The sequence below is a fragment of the Peromyscus maniculatus genome, chromosome 21, assembly GCF_049852395.1.
Source record: "Peromyscus maniculatus bairdii isolate BWxNUB_F1_BW_parent chromosome 21, HU_Pman_BW_mat_3.1, whole genome shotgun sequence".
In the NCBI taxonomy this organism is placed as follows: domain Eukaryota; kingdom Metazoa; phylum Chordata; class Mammalia; order Rodentia; family Cricetidae; genus Peromyscus; species Peromyscus maniculatus.
In genome coordinates this window covers 3,840,196-3,854,208 of record NC_134872.1, presented here as the reverse complement: position 1 = coordinate 3,854,208, position 14,013 = coordinate 3,840,196, and the positions used below count along the sequence as shown (strand labels likewise).

The following is a 14,013-nucleotide window of genomic DNA, read 5'->3' as shown; positions in this document are numbered from 1 at the left end:
CCATCCTGATGTATTCATACCCCACCCGCCCAGGGACCCCCTGGCCCTCCAGGACCTCGCGGCCCCGCCGGACCCAATGGTGCTGACGTGAGTCATCTTGTCCCCTGTCCCCTGTCCCTTCAGACCAATGTAGTTAGTCTTTTGCCTCCTTTTCCCTAGACCATAAACGCTCGTCCTGTCCCAGGTACCAAGAGAAGCCCGGTGGCCCTGGGACCTCCGCCACCGCTTCCCTGCTGGGCTCAGCCAGGCCTCCATCTCCCCTCATAACGGCTTCTCTTTCTCTTCCAGGGCCCACAAGGTCCCCCTGGAGGTGTTGGGAACCTGGGTCCCCCTGGAGACAAGGTAGCTGAAGAGGGGTGAATGGACCCCCCTTGTCAGGGGGGTGAGGGTTAGATTTCTGCCTATTTTTGACTGAGATGTGGGATTGTCAGGCTTTGGGGGGAACTTGATGCTCATCTCTTTGTAGGGGGAGCCGGGAGAGTCTGGGTCTCCAGGCGTCCAGGGTGAGCCGGGTGTCAAGGTGAGTGACAACCCCGAAGCCTTGCCCTCTGACCCCTTTGACCTTCAACTGTTCCCTCACCTTTTCTGCCTCTTGATCTGGGACCTCTGCAGCCCAGGAGTCTGCTCCCGGCTTCCTCTCTGGCCTGAAGGAGCCCGGCCACCATTTCCTTGAAGGGAGGAGGAGGGGCCAGGACACTCCCCATAGGCCTGACCCTGTCCCACGGTCACCAAGTGATGGAGGGGAGGCTGAGGCTGTCTTGAGAGTAGACCTTGACCTTCCAGAGCACCTTGAGACCGTCTGCTCCCTCCACTCACCCTGCAGGGTCCACGTGGTGAACGTGGCGAGAAAGGAGAGGCTGGGCAGGCGGGAGAGGCTGGACCACCAGGGCCTAAAGGCCCTACAGGCGATGATGGCCCCAAGGGGAACCCTGTGAGTCTGGGGATGAAAGGAGGAGCTCTGGGAATGGGGGACCCTGAAATCCTGGTGTGGGTGGGCATCAGCACAGTGTGGGGGTGATGCCTGGAGGGAGGCTGTGGAAATGCGGTCTCCTGCGGAGGAGTGCAGAGGGAAGTGAGATCTCCCACAGTGAGTCTGGGAGCATAAAGGAGATTGAAGGGATGGGGCAGGGAGTAGGGGTGCAGGAAACCCTCCTGCAGGGGTGACACGTGTCCGTGCTCTGTGTTGGCTCTGGGTGGCCTGAGGGAGCTGTGATGCTGATCTTGTTCTCCCTCTGGATTAGGGTCCTGTTGGCTTTCCTGGGGACCCTGGGCCCCCTGGAGAAGCTGGCCCACGGGTAAGTCTTATAGAGGAAGGGGAGGGGTCAAGATGGTGGGGTTCTGTGGGTTTGCCTCTCTTAGCAGGTGGGCTGGGTCTCGAGGAGCTAGGGTGAGTGGCAGATGGCAGGAGTGGATGCCAGCCGGGTTGGGGACCCTCTTCTGACTTTGTTTCACCCCTTCAGGGCCAGGATGGTGCCAAGGGTGACCGGGGAGAGGATGGCGAGCCAGGACAGCCTGTGAGTGACCAGTGCCCCTCTTCCCACTGAGCCCAAGGCTTTGGTCTGTGCCTCTTCCCAGAGGCCTCTTGGCTGGAGCCTGCTCACCCTTCATATCCTCCTTCCTTAGGGATCCCCTGGTCCCACCGGGGAGAATGGGCCCCCTGGACCCCTTGGGAAGCGGGTAAGTGATGTGGATTCAGCTGTCTGTCCTGGAGTGGGGTGGATGGAGGTGAGGTGATGTCAAGTGATGGGCAGGGAGATGCCGTTATCTGGTTGTCTTTGGTTCGTGTGTGGTACACGCAGCTGGCCATCTTCAGGGTGTTTGATACATGGGGTATTTTGGGCCCTGGGTTTTGGTCTGTGTTACTTACTGACCTCTCAAAATGGACACAGGATGAGCTTCTCCAGAAGCCTCTTAGTTTGCTGGAGCAGGAGGTGGGATGGGGGAAAGTGGCCAGTGGCTCTTCACCACATGCACAGAGCTTCTCTGTTTTAACAGGGGGCGTGGTTGCTCCTGTCTTCAGTATTTGTGAATGGTCCTTTCTGTGTGTGTGTGTGTGTGTTGTATGTATGTGTGATGTGTGTATGTGTGTATGCATGTGTATGTGCATATATGTGTGTGCGTGCATGTGTGTGTGTGTGCATGTGTGTGTGTGCATGTGTGTGTGCGTGCATGTGTGTGTATGTGTGTATGCATGTGTATGTGTGTGTGTGTGTGTGTGTGTATGTGTGTGTGTGTGTGTATGTGTGTATGCATGTATATGTGTGTGTGTGTGGTGTGTATGTGTGGTGTGTGTATGTGTGTGTGTGTGTGTGTGTGTGTGTGTGTGTGTGTGTGTGTGTGTGTAAGATGACAGGAGGGAGCTGAGTTGCCTGGTCTCTACCATCATTTCCTCCCCGCCGTCTTCTTCAGGGACCTGCTGGCACCCCTGGTCCAGAGGGACGACAAGGAGAGAAAGGAGCCAAGGTGAGAGAGGCCGCCCTGGGCGCTGGGCCTTACCCTGCCTTCTCCTTCCTGGCGTTCTGTCCACCTCCTCCCTGTTGGACCCCCCCCCTGCACTTGTCCCTCCCCCAGGGCGCCTGAGGCTTGGCTTTCCTCCCTGCCTCACCCTTTCCACCCTAGACCTCCTTCGTCTCCTCCTCTGCCTTTGAGGACAAGCTCTCTCTGTGTGTTTCAGGGGGACCCTGGTGCTGTCGGGGCCCCAGGAAAGACAGGCCCTGTGGGTCCTGCAGGCCCGGCGGGAAAGCCTGGCCCTGATGGTCTGCGGGGGCTCCCAGGCTCAGTGGTGAGTTGCAGTGTGAAGGATTTGGGAGAGGGAAGGCCGTGGGTGGTGTGTAATGTGGGGACAATCCTCCTGACCCCGGGGTGTTCTCTCTAATCTCTAGGGTCAACAAGGTCGTCCTGGAGCCACAGGCCAGGCTGGACCCCCAGGTCCTGTGGTAAGTGACTGGGATATATGGGTGGCTCTGGAGTGGCCAGAGCCAGGGAGGAAGTGGAAGGTGAACTGGTCCCAGCTCTGGGGAGAGTGACTTCTTGTCTCCCCACAGGGACCCCCAGGGCTTCCTGGCCTCCGGGGTGATGCTGGAGCCAAGGGAGAGAAGGTGAGTGACAGGTGCTGGATTGTGTGTCTCAGCCCCAGATCCCACGGGGACAACCAGTGTCCACTGCTCTGCTTCCGTCCTCCAGTACCCAGCTCTCGGGGTCTTGTTCATGGGATCATTCCCAGCTGAAGCTTTCTCCAGGTCCTACATCTGTCTCCCTGTCTTTTTGCCCTTCTCCATCTGTGTTCGTTCTTTTAGCATCCCGATGACTACCTTTCCCCTTATCCAGGGCCACCCGGGTCTCATCGGACTGATTGGGCCGACTGGAGAGCAAGGAGAGAAGGGTGACCGGGGCCTTCCTGGCCCTCAGGGCTCCCCCGGACAGAAGGGAGAGACGGTGGGTACAGGAGGTCTGGGGGTAGGGTGGAATTCATGCTGGATGCGGGGATGGGAACTGGGCTGTGGGGTGGAGGGATTGAGGGACTCAGTCTGTGCCCATGCTGTTGTTCTAGGGTATCCCAGGAGCATCTGGCCCCATCGGTCCTGGAGGGCCTCCTGGCCTGCCCGTAAGTACCTCATCCACCCCTCCTGTTAGTCCCTTCACCCCACTGCAGACCTCCCAGGACGGTCCTCAGCGCCGCCCAGCTCTCTCTTCTGTGTGTCTCCAGGTCCCTCCCGTAGAGACCCAGGGTCCCGGGGACTTGTGACTTTGTTTCTCCATTCCTGTGCCCTTTCCTGTGCTGACCCCTTCTGTTCATTCACAGGGACCCGCTGGCCCCAAAGGAGCCAAAGGAGCCACAGTGAGTGACCTGTGACCTGTTAGCCTCGACTTTGTCCTCCCTGAGCTGGACCTAACCCTGACTCTCCAGGGCAAACGCACAAAATCCCCCTTCTCAGTGGGGAACCCCTCATTTTTGCCAAGAGACCAACTTGACCCTTTTGTGACCTTGACCCTGTGCTCGATCTCTTGACCCCTCCTTGACCTCATTAATTCCTTTGTTAGGGCCCAGCCGGACCCAAAGGAGAGAAGGGTGTGCAGGGCCCTCCAGGACACCCGGTGAGTGAGGAGAGAGGAGGCCGCACCCGCTGCTCTGGCTGGGCAGCACCCTGTTGTACCCGTGACGTCACTGCACCCCCTCTGTCTCCATCCAGGGCCCCCCAGGCGAGGTGATCCAGCCACTGCCCATCCAGATGCCCAAGAAGACCCGCCGCTCTGTGGACGGCAGCCAACTGATGCAGGACGATGAGGCTGAGCCCACTGGTGGGGCCCCGGGCACGCCTGCGGGGCTGGAGGAGATCTTTGGCTCACTGGACTCTCTGCGGGAGGAGATCGAGCAGATGAGGAAGCCGACAGGGACCCAGGACAGCCCTGCTCGCACCTGCCAGGACTTGAAGCTGTGCCACCCCGAGCTCCCTGATGGTTAGCGCCAGCCTCAGGCCGGGGGGCTGCAGAGTGACTGCCGGGAGTGGGGATACGAGGGAAGGTGCTCGAGTGGGGTGAATATGGGGTGGTTTGTAACAGGGACTGGTTACAGGTTTGTAACAGTTACAGGTTTGTAACAGTTAGCTACAGGTTTGTAACAGTTACAGGTTTGTAACAGTTAGTTACAGGTTTGTAACAGGCACTGGTTACAGGTTTGTAACAGTTACAGGTTTGTAACTGTAGCAAGTTTGAAACATCCAGCTGGGTGAAAAGTTCTTCAGGGTCCCAGCAGCTGACGCGCTCCATCTGTGAGCAGCAGCGTCCACAAGAGCAGACATACATACACGTGTGTGAGCACGCACCTGAGTTCATACAGATAGCTATACATCGCCGCTACACATCACACTCCTGTAGGGGAGCCCAGAGCCCATCTCTGGAGATGCAGGCGCCAACCAGAGACTGGGGTGGGCTGCAAGGTGACAGGGCAAACTGAGGCAGGGCTGGAGATGTGCCAGGGCTGTGAGTGGGAAAGCACTGGGAGACTGGGCTGTGGCTCTGGCTGGGGGCCTTGGGGCAGAGGGAGGGGAGGAAGCATGTGGATGGAGGGGTATCATGGTGCATGGGACCCGTGACCCTGACCTCCATGTTCCTCACCTGACAGGAGAGTACTGGGTTGACCCCAACCAGGGCTGTGCTCGGGATGCCTTCCGGGTGTTCTGCAACTTTACAGCAGGAGGGGAGACTTGTGTTACACCTAGGGATGATGTCACACAGGTACGAGCTGAGTGGCCCTCAGCCTGCCTGCCCTTGCCCATCCTGACCCTTCTTTCCTTTTCGTGGGACCTTTGATGGTTTCTTTGTCTCTTTCCTCGAATCCCAAGACTGAAGTTTGTTGTCCCTTACCCCGTCTGTGGCTGCTCCCAGGAGCCTGCAATGTCTCCCCTGACTCTTCCCCTGTCTATGGCTGCTCCCCGGACCCTGACTCTTCTTTCTCCCCAGTTCTCCTATGTGGACTCTGAGGGCTCCCCGGTGGGTGTGGTCCAGCTCACCTTCCTGCGTCTGCTCAGCGTCTCTGCCCACCAGGACGTCTCCTACCCTTGCTCTGTAGTACCCCAGGATGGCCCCCTGAGACTCCGGGGGGCCAATGAGGATGAATTGAGCCCCGAGACCAGCCCCTACGTCAAGGAGTTCAGAGACGGTTGTCAGGTGGGAGTCAGGAATGACGGGTGGGTGGCAGGTCCCAGATCTGGGCTACGGGAACTAGATGAGATGCATTCGGCAGGGCGCCTAGGAACGGCTGGGAGGAGTCCAGTTTCCAGGTGTCAGGTGTGCCTGAGGGGAGGGAGCTTAAAAGGCTGACGAGGAGGGAGGGGGAAACGGGAGTCAAACTTGTGTGAGCCCTCCAGGTGGCGCCCTGCGCGCACACACACCAGCACTGCATGGAGTTACACAAGCCCATGCAGTTGTGGACATTCCGATGATGCCCAGCAGAGGCACACGGAGGGTCCAAACGTTTGTACCGACACACCTAGTCCACACATCCAGAGTCGTCTGGATGTGGTCAGGAGTCTCAGAGGAGAGGCGAGCCTGGGGTTGGGGGCCATTGAGGGATGCTTCCCCATGCTCACAGCTCTCTTTCCCTGACTCTGTCAAGACCCAGCAAGGCCGGACGGTGTTGGAGGTGCGCACACCTGTGTTGGAGCAGCTGCCCGTGCTGGACGCCTCCTTCTCAGACCTGGGGGCCCCCACGAGGCGGGGAGGAGTGCTTCTGGGTCCTGTCTGCTTCCTGGGCTAGGCCTCTCCGACCCTGTCAACCAAAAGCCGGCCCAAGTCGCACAGCACGGACTTCATGCCACCTCCCATGAGACCCCTCATCATCTAGGGGGTCTGGGGCCAGGGCACCTCGAGCCTCAGTCAGGGGCAGCAGCCGGGGGTGGGGTGAACCAGGGGGTGCTGGGACAGCCCAGGGAAGGTGGCACCTGGGCCTCCAGCTCTCCCACTTGTGACCCATTAGAGAGCTGAGACCTTTATTTAAAACACTTCCGTGTCACCCCAAATAAGTGGAAGAGAAAGGACACTGTGTATTTTGTATTTAAAAAAGTAATTATATTAATTATTTAAAGAGTGAAAAAAAAAGTAACAAAGAAGAAAAAGAGAAATGCCAAAAACCCCAGCAGATATTGGGGACAGGTGCTACAGGGGTGGGCCAGCACCCCACCCTCCCCTCAGGGTTTTCCATGGTGCCTGTGGGTGTGACTTTCTGGAAAGAACACCCCTTCCTCACATCCCACCTGGGGTCCTAAGAATGCTGGAACACACACACTCCCCTGCCTCAGGGCTCCAGCTCTCTCTCCCCGGGGTGGAATCTCTGTGACCCAACTGTCCCTGTCAGGAATGGCCTGCCACTTCAGACCAGGCCACTTCTCCAGGGGACACCAGACCAGGGAGGGCTGCGCAAGGCCTGCCCTGGGCAGGCTATTGAGATACTGGAGTTCTTCCAGTGGCTGAAGTCTTACTGTCCTGGCCACACAGTTCCTCCCCTGGGCACCTCCTCACCTCCCTGATCCGAAGAGAGCTAATGTCCAGCCTGTGGCCAGAAGGGATCCCAGGAGCCCTCTAGCCCTCTGCCCAAGTCCCTCCTGACTGATGGTTAAATAATGTGATTGTCTCCTCCTGGATGTGTGTTGTTATTTCAGTCTCCTCCAGGCTCCATACAGCACTCCTGTCCCCCTAAAAGGTGGGGTTCAGCCTACACACAGGAGTTCCCCAGCAGGTCCCAGGGCTTACACAGCCTGGGTGGCAAGAACAGACTCCCAAACGGATGCCCCTGTGACGTGTATACAGGGCTCCAATCCAGTACAGGGCTGCTGCTGTTGATGTGAGCTTTGCCTCCTCTGTCTGCCCTCAAATCCAGCTGCCTCGGGTCTGCAAGGTTAGAAGGAACTCAGGAGGTTCAGCCTAAAGTCTGTGCAAATGGGTAACGAAGCCCACTTCCAAGATGTCGATTTCTGCACCTTTTCCAAGACATGCTGTACCCCAGGCTTGCGATGTTCTGTTGTCAAAAGTCAGAACTGAAGTCAAGCCTACATGTGCATGTTTTCACATACACACATACGTGTAAGCATCTTTAGTCGATGGTATTTTGTGTATACAGTTTCTCTGCCTGGAGACTGCTGACCTTCCTTCCTTCCCAAGATGCCCTTCTCTGGGCTTGTTCAGTAGCTCGGGTCTGCTCTGGTTAGGAATCCTTGGGTGCTGGGCACCCTAGGGGGCCTCCTGCTCTCCTGGGGCTTCCATCCTCACACAGCATTGCTTGCTCTTGTCTGTCAGTTGGAGGTTGAGAGTTACTCTAGGGCCTTACCCACTGGGTGCCCCTCCTTTCTGAGGGAGGGAGACCGCATGTGTGTTCCTCTAGTCTGTCTATAGCCCATGGATGGCGTGGCTGGATGTCCTTCATTTACATCCAACACTTGCCTTATCCACACCCTCACCGCCAGCACTTCCCTGTGGTGAGTCCCGGTCTGCACGATCTAGACAGTTCCTGCTGAAGGACAAAACCATGGGACTTTGGACCCCACTCACTTTTGATCCTAGGAGTTCCCCACCCCTGTGCAGGTGCAGACTCAGCAAAGTAAAGACTTCACTGCAGGTGTAGACTCAGCATAGGTGGAGAATTTAGTGCAGGTGGAGACCCCAGTGCAGATGGAGACCCCAGTGCAGGTGGAGACCCCAGTACAGATGGAGACCCCAGTGCAGGTGGAGACCTCAGGGCAGGTGGAGACCCCAGTACAGATGGACACCCCAGTGCAGGTGGAGACCCCAGTGCAGGTGGAGACCCCAGTGCAGGTGGAAACCCCAGTACAGGTGGAGACCCCAGTACAGGTGGAGACCCCAGTGCAGATGGACACCCCAGTGCAGGTGGAGACCCCAGTGCAGGTAGAGACCCCAGTACAGGTGGACACCCCAGTACAGGTGGACACCCCAGTACAGGTGGACACCCCAGTGCAGGTGGAGACCCCAGTGCAGGTGGAGACCCCAGTACAGATGGAGACCCCAGTGCAGGTGGAGACCCCAGTGCAGGTGGAGACCCCAGTACAGATGGAGACCCCAGTGCAGATGGAGACCCCAGTGCAGGTGGAGACCCCAGTACAGATGGACACCCCAGTGCAGGTGGAGACCCCAGTGCAGATGGAGACCCCAGTGCAGGTGGACACCCCAGTGCAGGTGGAGACCCCAGTACAGGTGGAGACCCCAGTGCAGATGGACACCCCAGTGCAGATGGACACCCCAGTGCAGGTGGAGACCCCAGTGCAGGTGGAGACCCCAGTGCAGGTAGAGACCCCAGTACAGGTGGACACCCCAGTACAGGTGGACACCCCAGTGCAGGTGGAGACCCCAGTGCAGGTGGAGACCCCAGTGCAGGTAGAGACCCCAGTACAGGTGGACACCCCAGTACAGGTGGACACCCTAGTACAGGTGGAGACCCCAGTGCAGGTGGAGACCCCAGTGCAGGTGGAGACCCCAGTACAGATGGAGACCCCAGTGCAGGTGGAGACCCCAGTGCAGGTGGAGACCCCAGTACAGATGGAGACCCCAGTGCAGATGGAGACCCCAGTGCAGGTGGAGACCCCAGTACAGATGGACACCCCAGTGCAGGTGGAGACCCCAGTGCAGATGGAGACCCCAGTGCAGGTGGACACCCCAGTGCAGGTGGAGACCCCAGTACAGGTGGAGACCCCAGTGCAGATGGACACCCCAGTGCAGATGGACACCCCAGTACAGATGGACACCCCAGTGCAGGTGGAGACCCCAGTGCAGGTAGAGACCCCAGTACAGGTGGACACCCCAGTACAGGTGGACACCCCAGTGCAGGTGGAGACCCCAGTGCAGGTGGAGACCCCAGTGCAGGTGGAGACCCCAGTGCAGGTGGACACCCCAGTATAGATGGACACCCCAGTACAGATGGAGACCCCAGTGCAGGTGGAGACCCCAGTGCAGGTGGAAACCCCAGTACAGGTGGAGACCCCAGTGCAGGTGGAGACCCCAGTGCAGGTGGAGATCTCAGTGCAGGTGGAGACCCCAGTGCAGATGGACACCCCAGTACAGATGGAGACCCCAGTGCAGGTGGAGACCCCAGTGCAGGTGGAGACCCCAGTGCAGGTGGAACCCCAGTGCAGGTGGAGACCTCAGTGCAGGTGCAGATGGTACAGGTGCAGACTCGGTGCAGGTGCAGGCAGTGCAGGTGGAGACTCCAGCGCAGGTGGAGATCCCTCCTGCATCTGGGTGCCCCGTTCTGCCTTTCTCTGTCTCTGCTGTCTTCTACTTAAGATGTCTTCACCATTGCAAGGCAGTCAGAATAACCCAATCCTGGCTGGGCATGCCGGCACATGCCTTTAAAATCTGAGCTTGGGAGGCAGAGACACATAGATCTGATTTCAAAGCCAGCTTGGTCTGCACGAGTTCCATGTCAGTCAGACCTATACATAGACACCCTGTCTCAAAAACAAACAGCAACCCAGAATAATGCAGTCCCAACAGTATCACTAAATCTTTTCTCCTTCTTTGTTCATCAATTTATTCCCTATTCTTCAGACCTGAAGTGTGTCCGTGTCCGTGTCCGTGTCCGTGTGTGTGTGTGTGTGTGTGTGTGTGTGTGTGTGTGTGTGTGTGTGTTGGCATCATCTCATCTACCTAGTGTCACAGAGGATGGGATGGGATTTGGGCATCCTGTGTGCCTTCCCATGTCTATAGTCAAGTCCTGAGAGAGACCTCCCCTTCTCCCTCCCTCTCCCTGGCCTCAGAGACACTCACCCTCCCCACCTACACTCATTCCCAGCAGGGTTGGGCCGGAGTTGAGGTTTGGCCAAGGCTCTCTCTGCAGCTGGGACTAAACCGCAGAGGTCACTCCTAGAGTACAAAGGGGAGTGTCCCCAAAGGTCACTTTTGCTTTGAGCTCAGACAGCTTTTCTCCATGGAAACAATGCCACACAGTTACTCAAATAACTTTTACATTTGGAGATTAGGTCCTCAGGCCAACCCACAGCAGGCTATTAAATTACTGTGCCAACCAACCCGATCTAAGAGTCATGAACAGCTCTGCCCAGAGGCAGCTGAATGGTGGGTTCACAGCCTCTCCGGGCAGTGGCTTCGCCCTCCTCTCTAGGAACCTGGAGCCTGGCTCCCGGCAGGTGGGAGGAGTTGAGGGCAGAGACTCTGAGGTGGTATTCTGGGCTGGGGCTGGGGAGTGTGGGTGCCCTGGCATGTGGGCGTGTGGGTGCTGGCAGAGGCTCTGATGGCTTGGGGCAGTGTGAGTGTGGAGGGGGATGAAAGAGAATCAGAAAGAAAGTAATCAAAGGCTTGGGGGCTCCACAGAGGGTCTCTCTGGGACAGACCATACCAGTTCCTATAGGAGGTGGCGGTTCTAGAAAAAATTCAGGCTCCAAGTTTAACTGAAGCCTCAAGTTAGAGGGAGACATCGGTGTCACCAGAACAGGCAAGAATGGGACAGAACTGTGGAGCGGATGGTGACACAGCCACACAGCGCACCGTCCTGCTGGTGTCTGAGAAGAGGAGGAGGAATGAGCGGAGGAGGGAAATTGCCAACAGGCAGTCCCCCCTGCCTCACACACTCACAGCTGCTTCTTGGCTTTGGGCCTCCCTGACTTACGGGTTAAAACAATCTTATAAGCCTGGAGTGGCAGTATATGTCTGCAAATCCAGAACCCGAGGAGGCTGAGGCAGGAGGATTGCTTAGTTCGAGGTTAGCCTGAGCTACATAGTGAGTTAGAGACCAGTCTGGCTATACTGTAAGGCCTTACCACAAACAAACAACATGAAACAACAAAAGCCACGAAGAATACACTTGGACCACTGCCCCTGGACCCCTGTACATCCTAGAAGGCCGTGGCCGTCTCTGCTCTCTGCCTTGGCTGGGTGCCTGCCCAGGTTCAGATGGACCAGGCTAGGTGGGAATGGAGAGGACGGAAGGGGAGGAGGGACAAGGCTCTGCCTGCCTCCCAAGGAAGTTTCTACGTGGCAGGTAGAGACCCAGGTTTGAGGGTGTGGCCCCTGTTCCTGTGAGCCTGGTAGAGCAGGACTGTAAAAGTCACATGCCACCTTCCTCCTGGAGGGCTTCTGAGAGCCTCCAGATTGTTGAGGGAAGGTGATACCACCAAGCCTTGGATGCTCACGACTGTCCTGTTGGTACTGAATGGCAGTTTAGTGGGAAGTGGCATTGTGGGCTGTCTCTCTGACTTGTAAGGAAATGTTAAAACTCAAGCCCATCTAAAGGAAAGGGAACATTCCATCCCACGGGGAAACTCCTTTAAACTCAGGAAGTGAACAACTCAAAAGCTCCAGGAAGCCCCTGAAACTGACCAGACTTACTAGGTCCTCCCCTTCAGTGCATATGAGCAGAAAGGACCGCTTGGAGACACTCAGGCCTGCTGAGCTGCTGGAAGAGACTCCCCAACACATCAGGCTGCTTGCAAGTTGTGCCCTGCACTCCGGGTTTCCAGTTTCATGAGCCATCACCGGTGCTGGAGTGGGATCTTGACAGTGTAGCTGTCATTGACTCCTGTAAGTAATTCCCCATCCACTCTCCATAGCGGCCCCAGTAGACTTAACTCATTGATGCCCCGAGTTGGACTTTGGTGGCATCCTTACTTTGGTCTGTTGGTTCCCTGTCTGGGGTGAGTAGACGTTTGTTTACATCTCATCAGGAATGGTATCACACAACACCTTAAATGAAGAATGGGGATGTCTCCCTGAGCAGCCCAGATGTGGGAACAAATCAGGTCTTAGTCTCAGTGAAAGGCAACAAAATAGACCCCTTCCCTCCGTGGATGCAACCACGTAAGCCCCCTGCTTATTCTGCACTATGTGTGGATCTGTTCCCAAGCTATCTGTGCTTTTCCCAAGCACAGGAGATGAAGGAATGCACGCCATGTTCCACATTCCGGCAGCTCCTGCGAAGGCCATGGCCCCAGCCTCTTCCATCTCTGAAGGGCTTGGAAGCCATGAACACTCCAGCAAGTGTGGGACTCACAGTGACACACTCTCCTGTTGTGTCCACATCGCCTCATGGAAATCAGGCAGAGGCCAGCTCTTCTCACTGAGGTTTGCCTCAGTCTCAGTGGGGACTGCTTTTCTTTTCTTCTTAGAAAGAGTCTCACACAGAGGATTGATCTCCACAATATATAAAGAACTCAAGAAACTAGACATCAAAGCACTGAACAGTCCAATTAAAAAATGGGCTAAAGAGCTAAACAGAGAATTCACAAAACAAGAACTACAAATGGCTGAAAGACATTTAAAGAAATGCTCAACATCCTTAATCATCAGAGAAATGCAAATCAAAACGACTCTGAGATACCACCTTACACCTGTTAGAATGGCTAAGATCAAAAACACCAATGACAACCAATGTTGGAGAGGATGTGGAGCAAAGGGAACACTCCTCCACTGTTGGTGGGAATGTAAACTTGTACAACCACTATGGAAATCAGTATGGCGGTTTCTCAGAAAATTAGGAATCAAACTGCCTCAAGACCCAGCCATCCCACTCTTGGGCATATACCCAAAGAATGCTGATACATACCATAAAGATACATGCTCAGCTATGTTCATAGCAGCACTATTTGTAATAGCCAGAACCTGGAAACAACCTAGATGCCCATCAACGGAAGAATGGATGAAAAAAATGTGGTACATATACACAATGGAGTACTACTCAGCAGAGAAAAACAATGAAAGCATGAAATTTGCAGGCAAATGGATGGAACTAGAAAATATCATCCTGAGTGAGGTAACCCAAACCCAGAAAGACAGTTATGGTATGTACTCACTCATTGGTGGATTCTAGATATAAAATGAACAATCAGACCACAACCCATAGAACCATAGAGGCTATATATATATAGCATGGAGGTCCGTAGGACGACTGTGGCATATAATAAATTTCAGTTTTACTCAAAAAAAAAAAAAAGAAAGAGTCTCACTGCAGCCCAGGCTGGCATCAAACCTGTAGATGACTCTCCTGCCTCTGCCTCCCAAGTGTTGGGGATTACAGGTGTGAACCAATATGCCTGGTTTAGAATTCTTTTTTTTTTTTTTCATTTTTCTTTATTAAGAAATTTTTGCTGGGCGGTGGTGGCGCACACCTTTAATCCCAGCACTCGGGAGGCAGAGGCAGACGGATCTCTGTGAGTTCCAGGCCAGCCTGGGTTACCAAGTGAGTTCCAGGAAAGGCATAAAGCTACACAGAGAAACCCTGTCTCGAAAAACCGAAAAAAAAAAAAAAAAGAAAAGAAAAAGAAATTTTCTACTCACTCCACATACCACCCACAGATCCCACCTCCTCCCTCCTCCCACCCCAGCCCTCTCTCCCAAGCCACCCCACATGCCCCAAATCAAGGTCTCCCATGGGGAGTCAGCAGAGCCCAGCAAACTGAGCCCAGGCAGGTCCAGGCCCCTTCCCACTGTACCAAGGCTGTGCAGGGCATCACACCACAGGCACTGGATTCCTAAAAGCCTGCCCATGCACCAGGGATG

The 14,013-nt window shown here is 55.8% G+C and overlaps 1 protein-coding gene across 1 annotated transcript in view; it reads left to right on the top strand.

The window, feature by feature from the left end:
• The window catches only part of Col11a2 (collagen type XI alpha 2 chain), a 28,486-nt gene extending 21,352 nt beyond the window's left edge, over positions 1-7,134 (top strand). The window contains exons 48-66 of the mRNA XM_015990233.3: positions 34-87; positions 289-342; positions 467-520; positions 824-931; positions 1,242-1,295; positions 1,461-1,514; positions 1,624-1,677; positions 2,410-2,463; positions 2,675-2,782; positions 2,883-2,936; positions 3,045-3,098; positions 3,328-3,435; positions 3,551-3,604; positions 3,803-3,838; positions 4,042-4,095; positions 4,191-4,458; positions 5,123-5,235; positions 5,461-5,667; positions 6,116-7,134. Coding sequence (XP_015845719.1) covers positions 34-87; positions 289-342; positions 467-520; positions 824-931; positions 1,242-1,295; positions 1,461-1,514; positions 1,624-1,677; positions 2,410-2,463; positions 2,675-2,782; positions 2,883-2,936; positions 3,045-3,098; positions 3,328-3,435; positions 3,551-3,604; positions 3,803-3,838; positions 4,042-4,095; positions 4,191-4,458; positions 5,123-5,235; positions 5,461-5,667; positions 6,116-6,256 — 1,683 coding nt within the window. The 3' untranslated portion in view covers positions 6,257-7,134. The remainder of the gene's footprint in view (positions 1-33; positions 88-288; positions 343-466; positions 521-823; positions 932-1,241; positions 1,296-1,460; positions 1,515-1,623; positions 1,678-2,409; positions 2,464-2,674; positions 2,783-2,882; positions 2,937-3,044; positions 3,099-3,327; positions 3,436-3,550; positions 3,605-3,802; positions 3,839-4,041; positions 4,096-4,190; positions 4,459-5,122; positions 5,236-5,460; positions 5,668-6,115) is intronic.
• Positions 7,135-14,013: the final 6,879 nt, after the last annotated feature.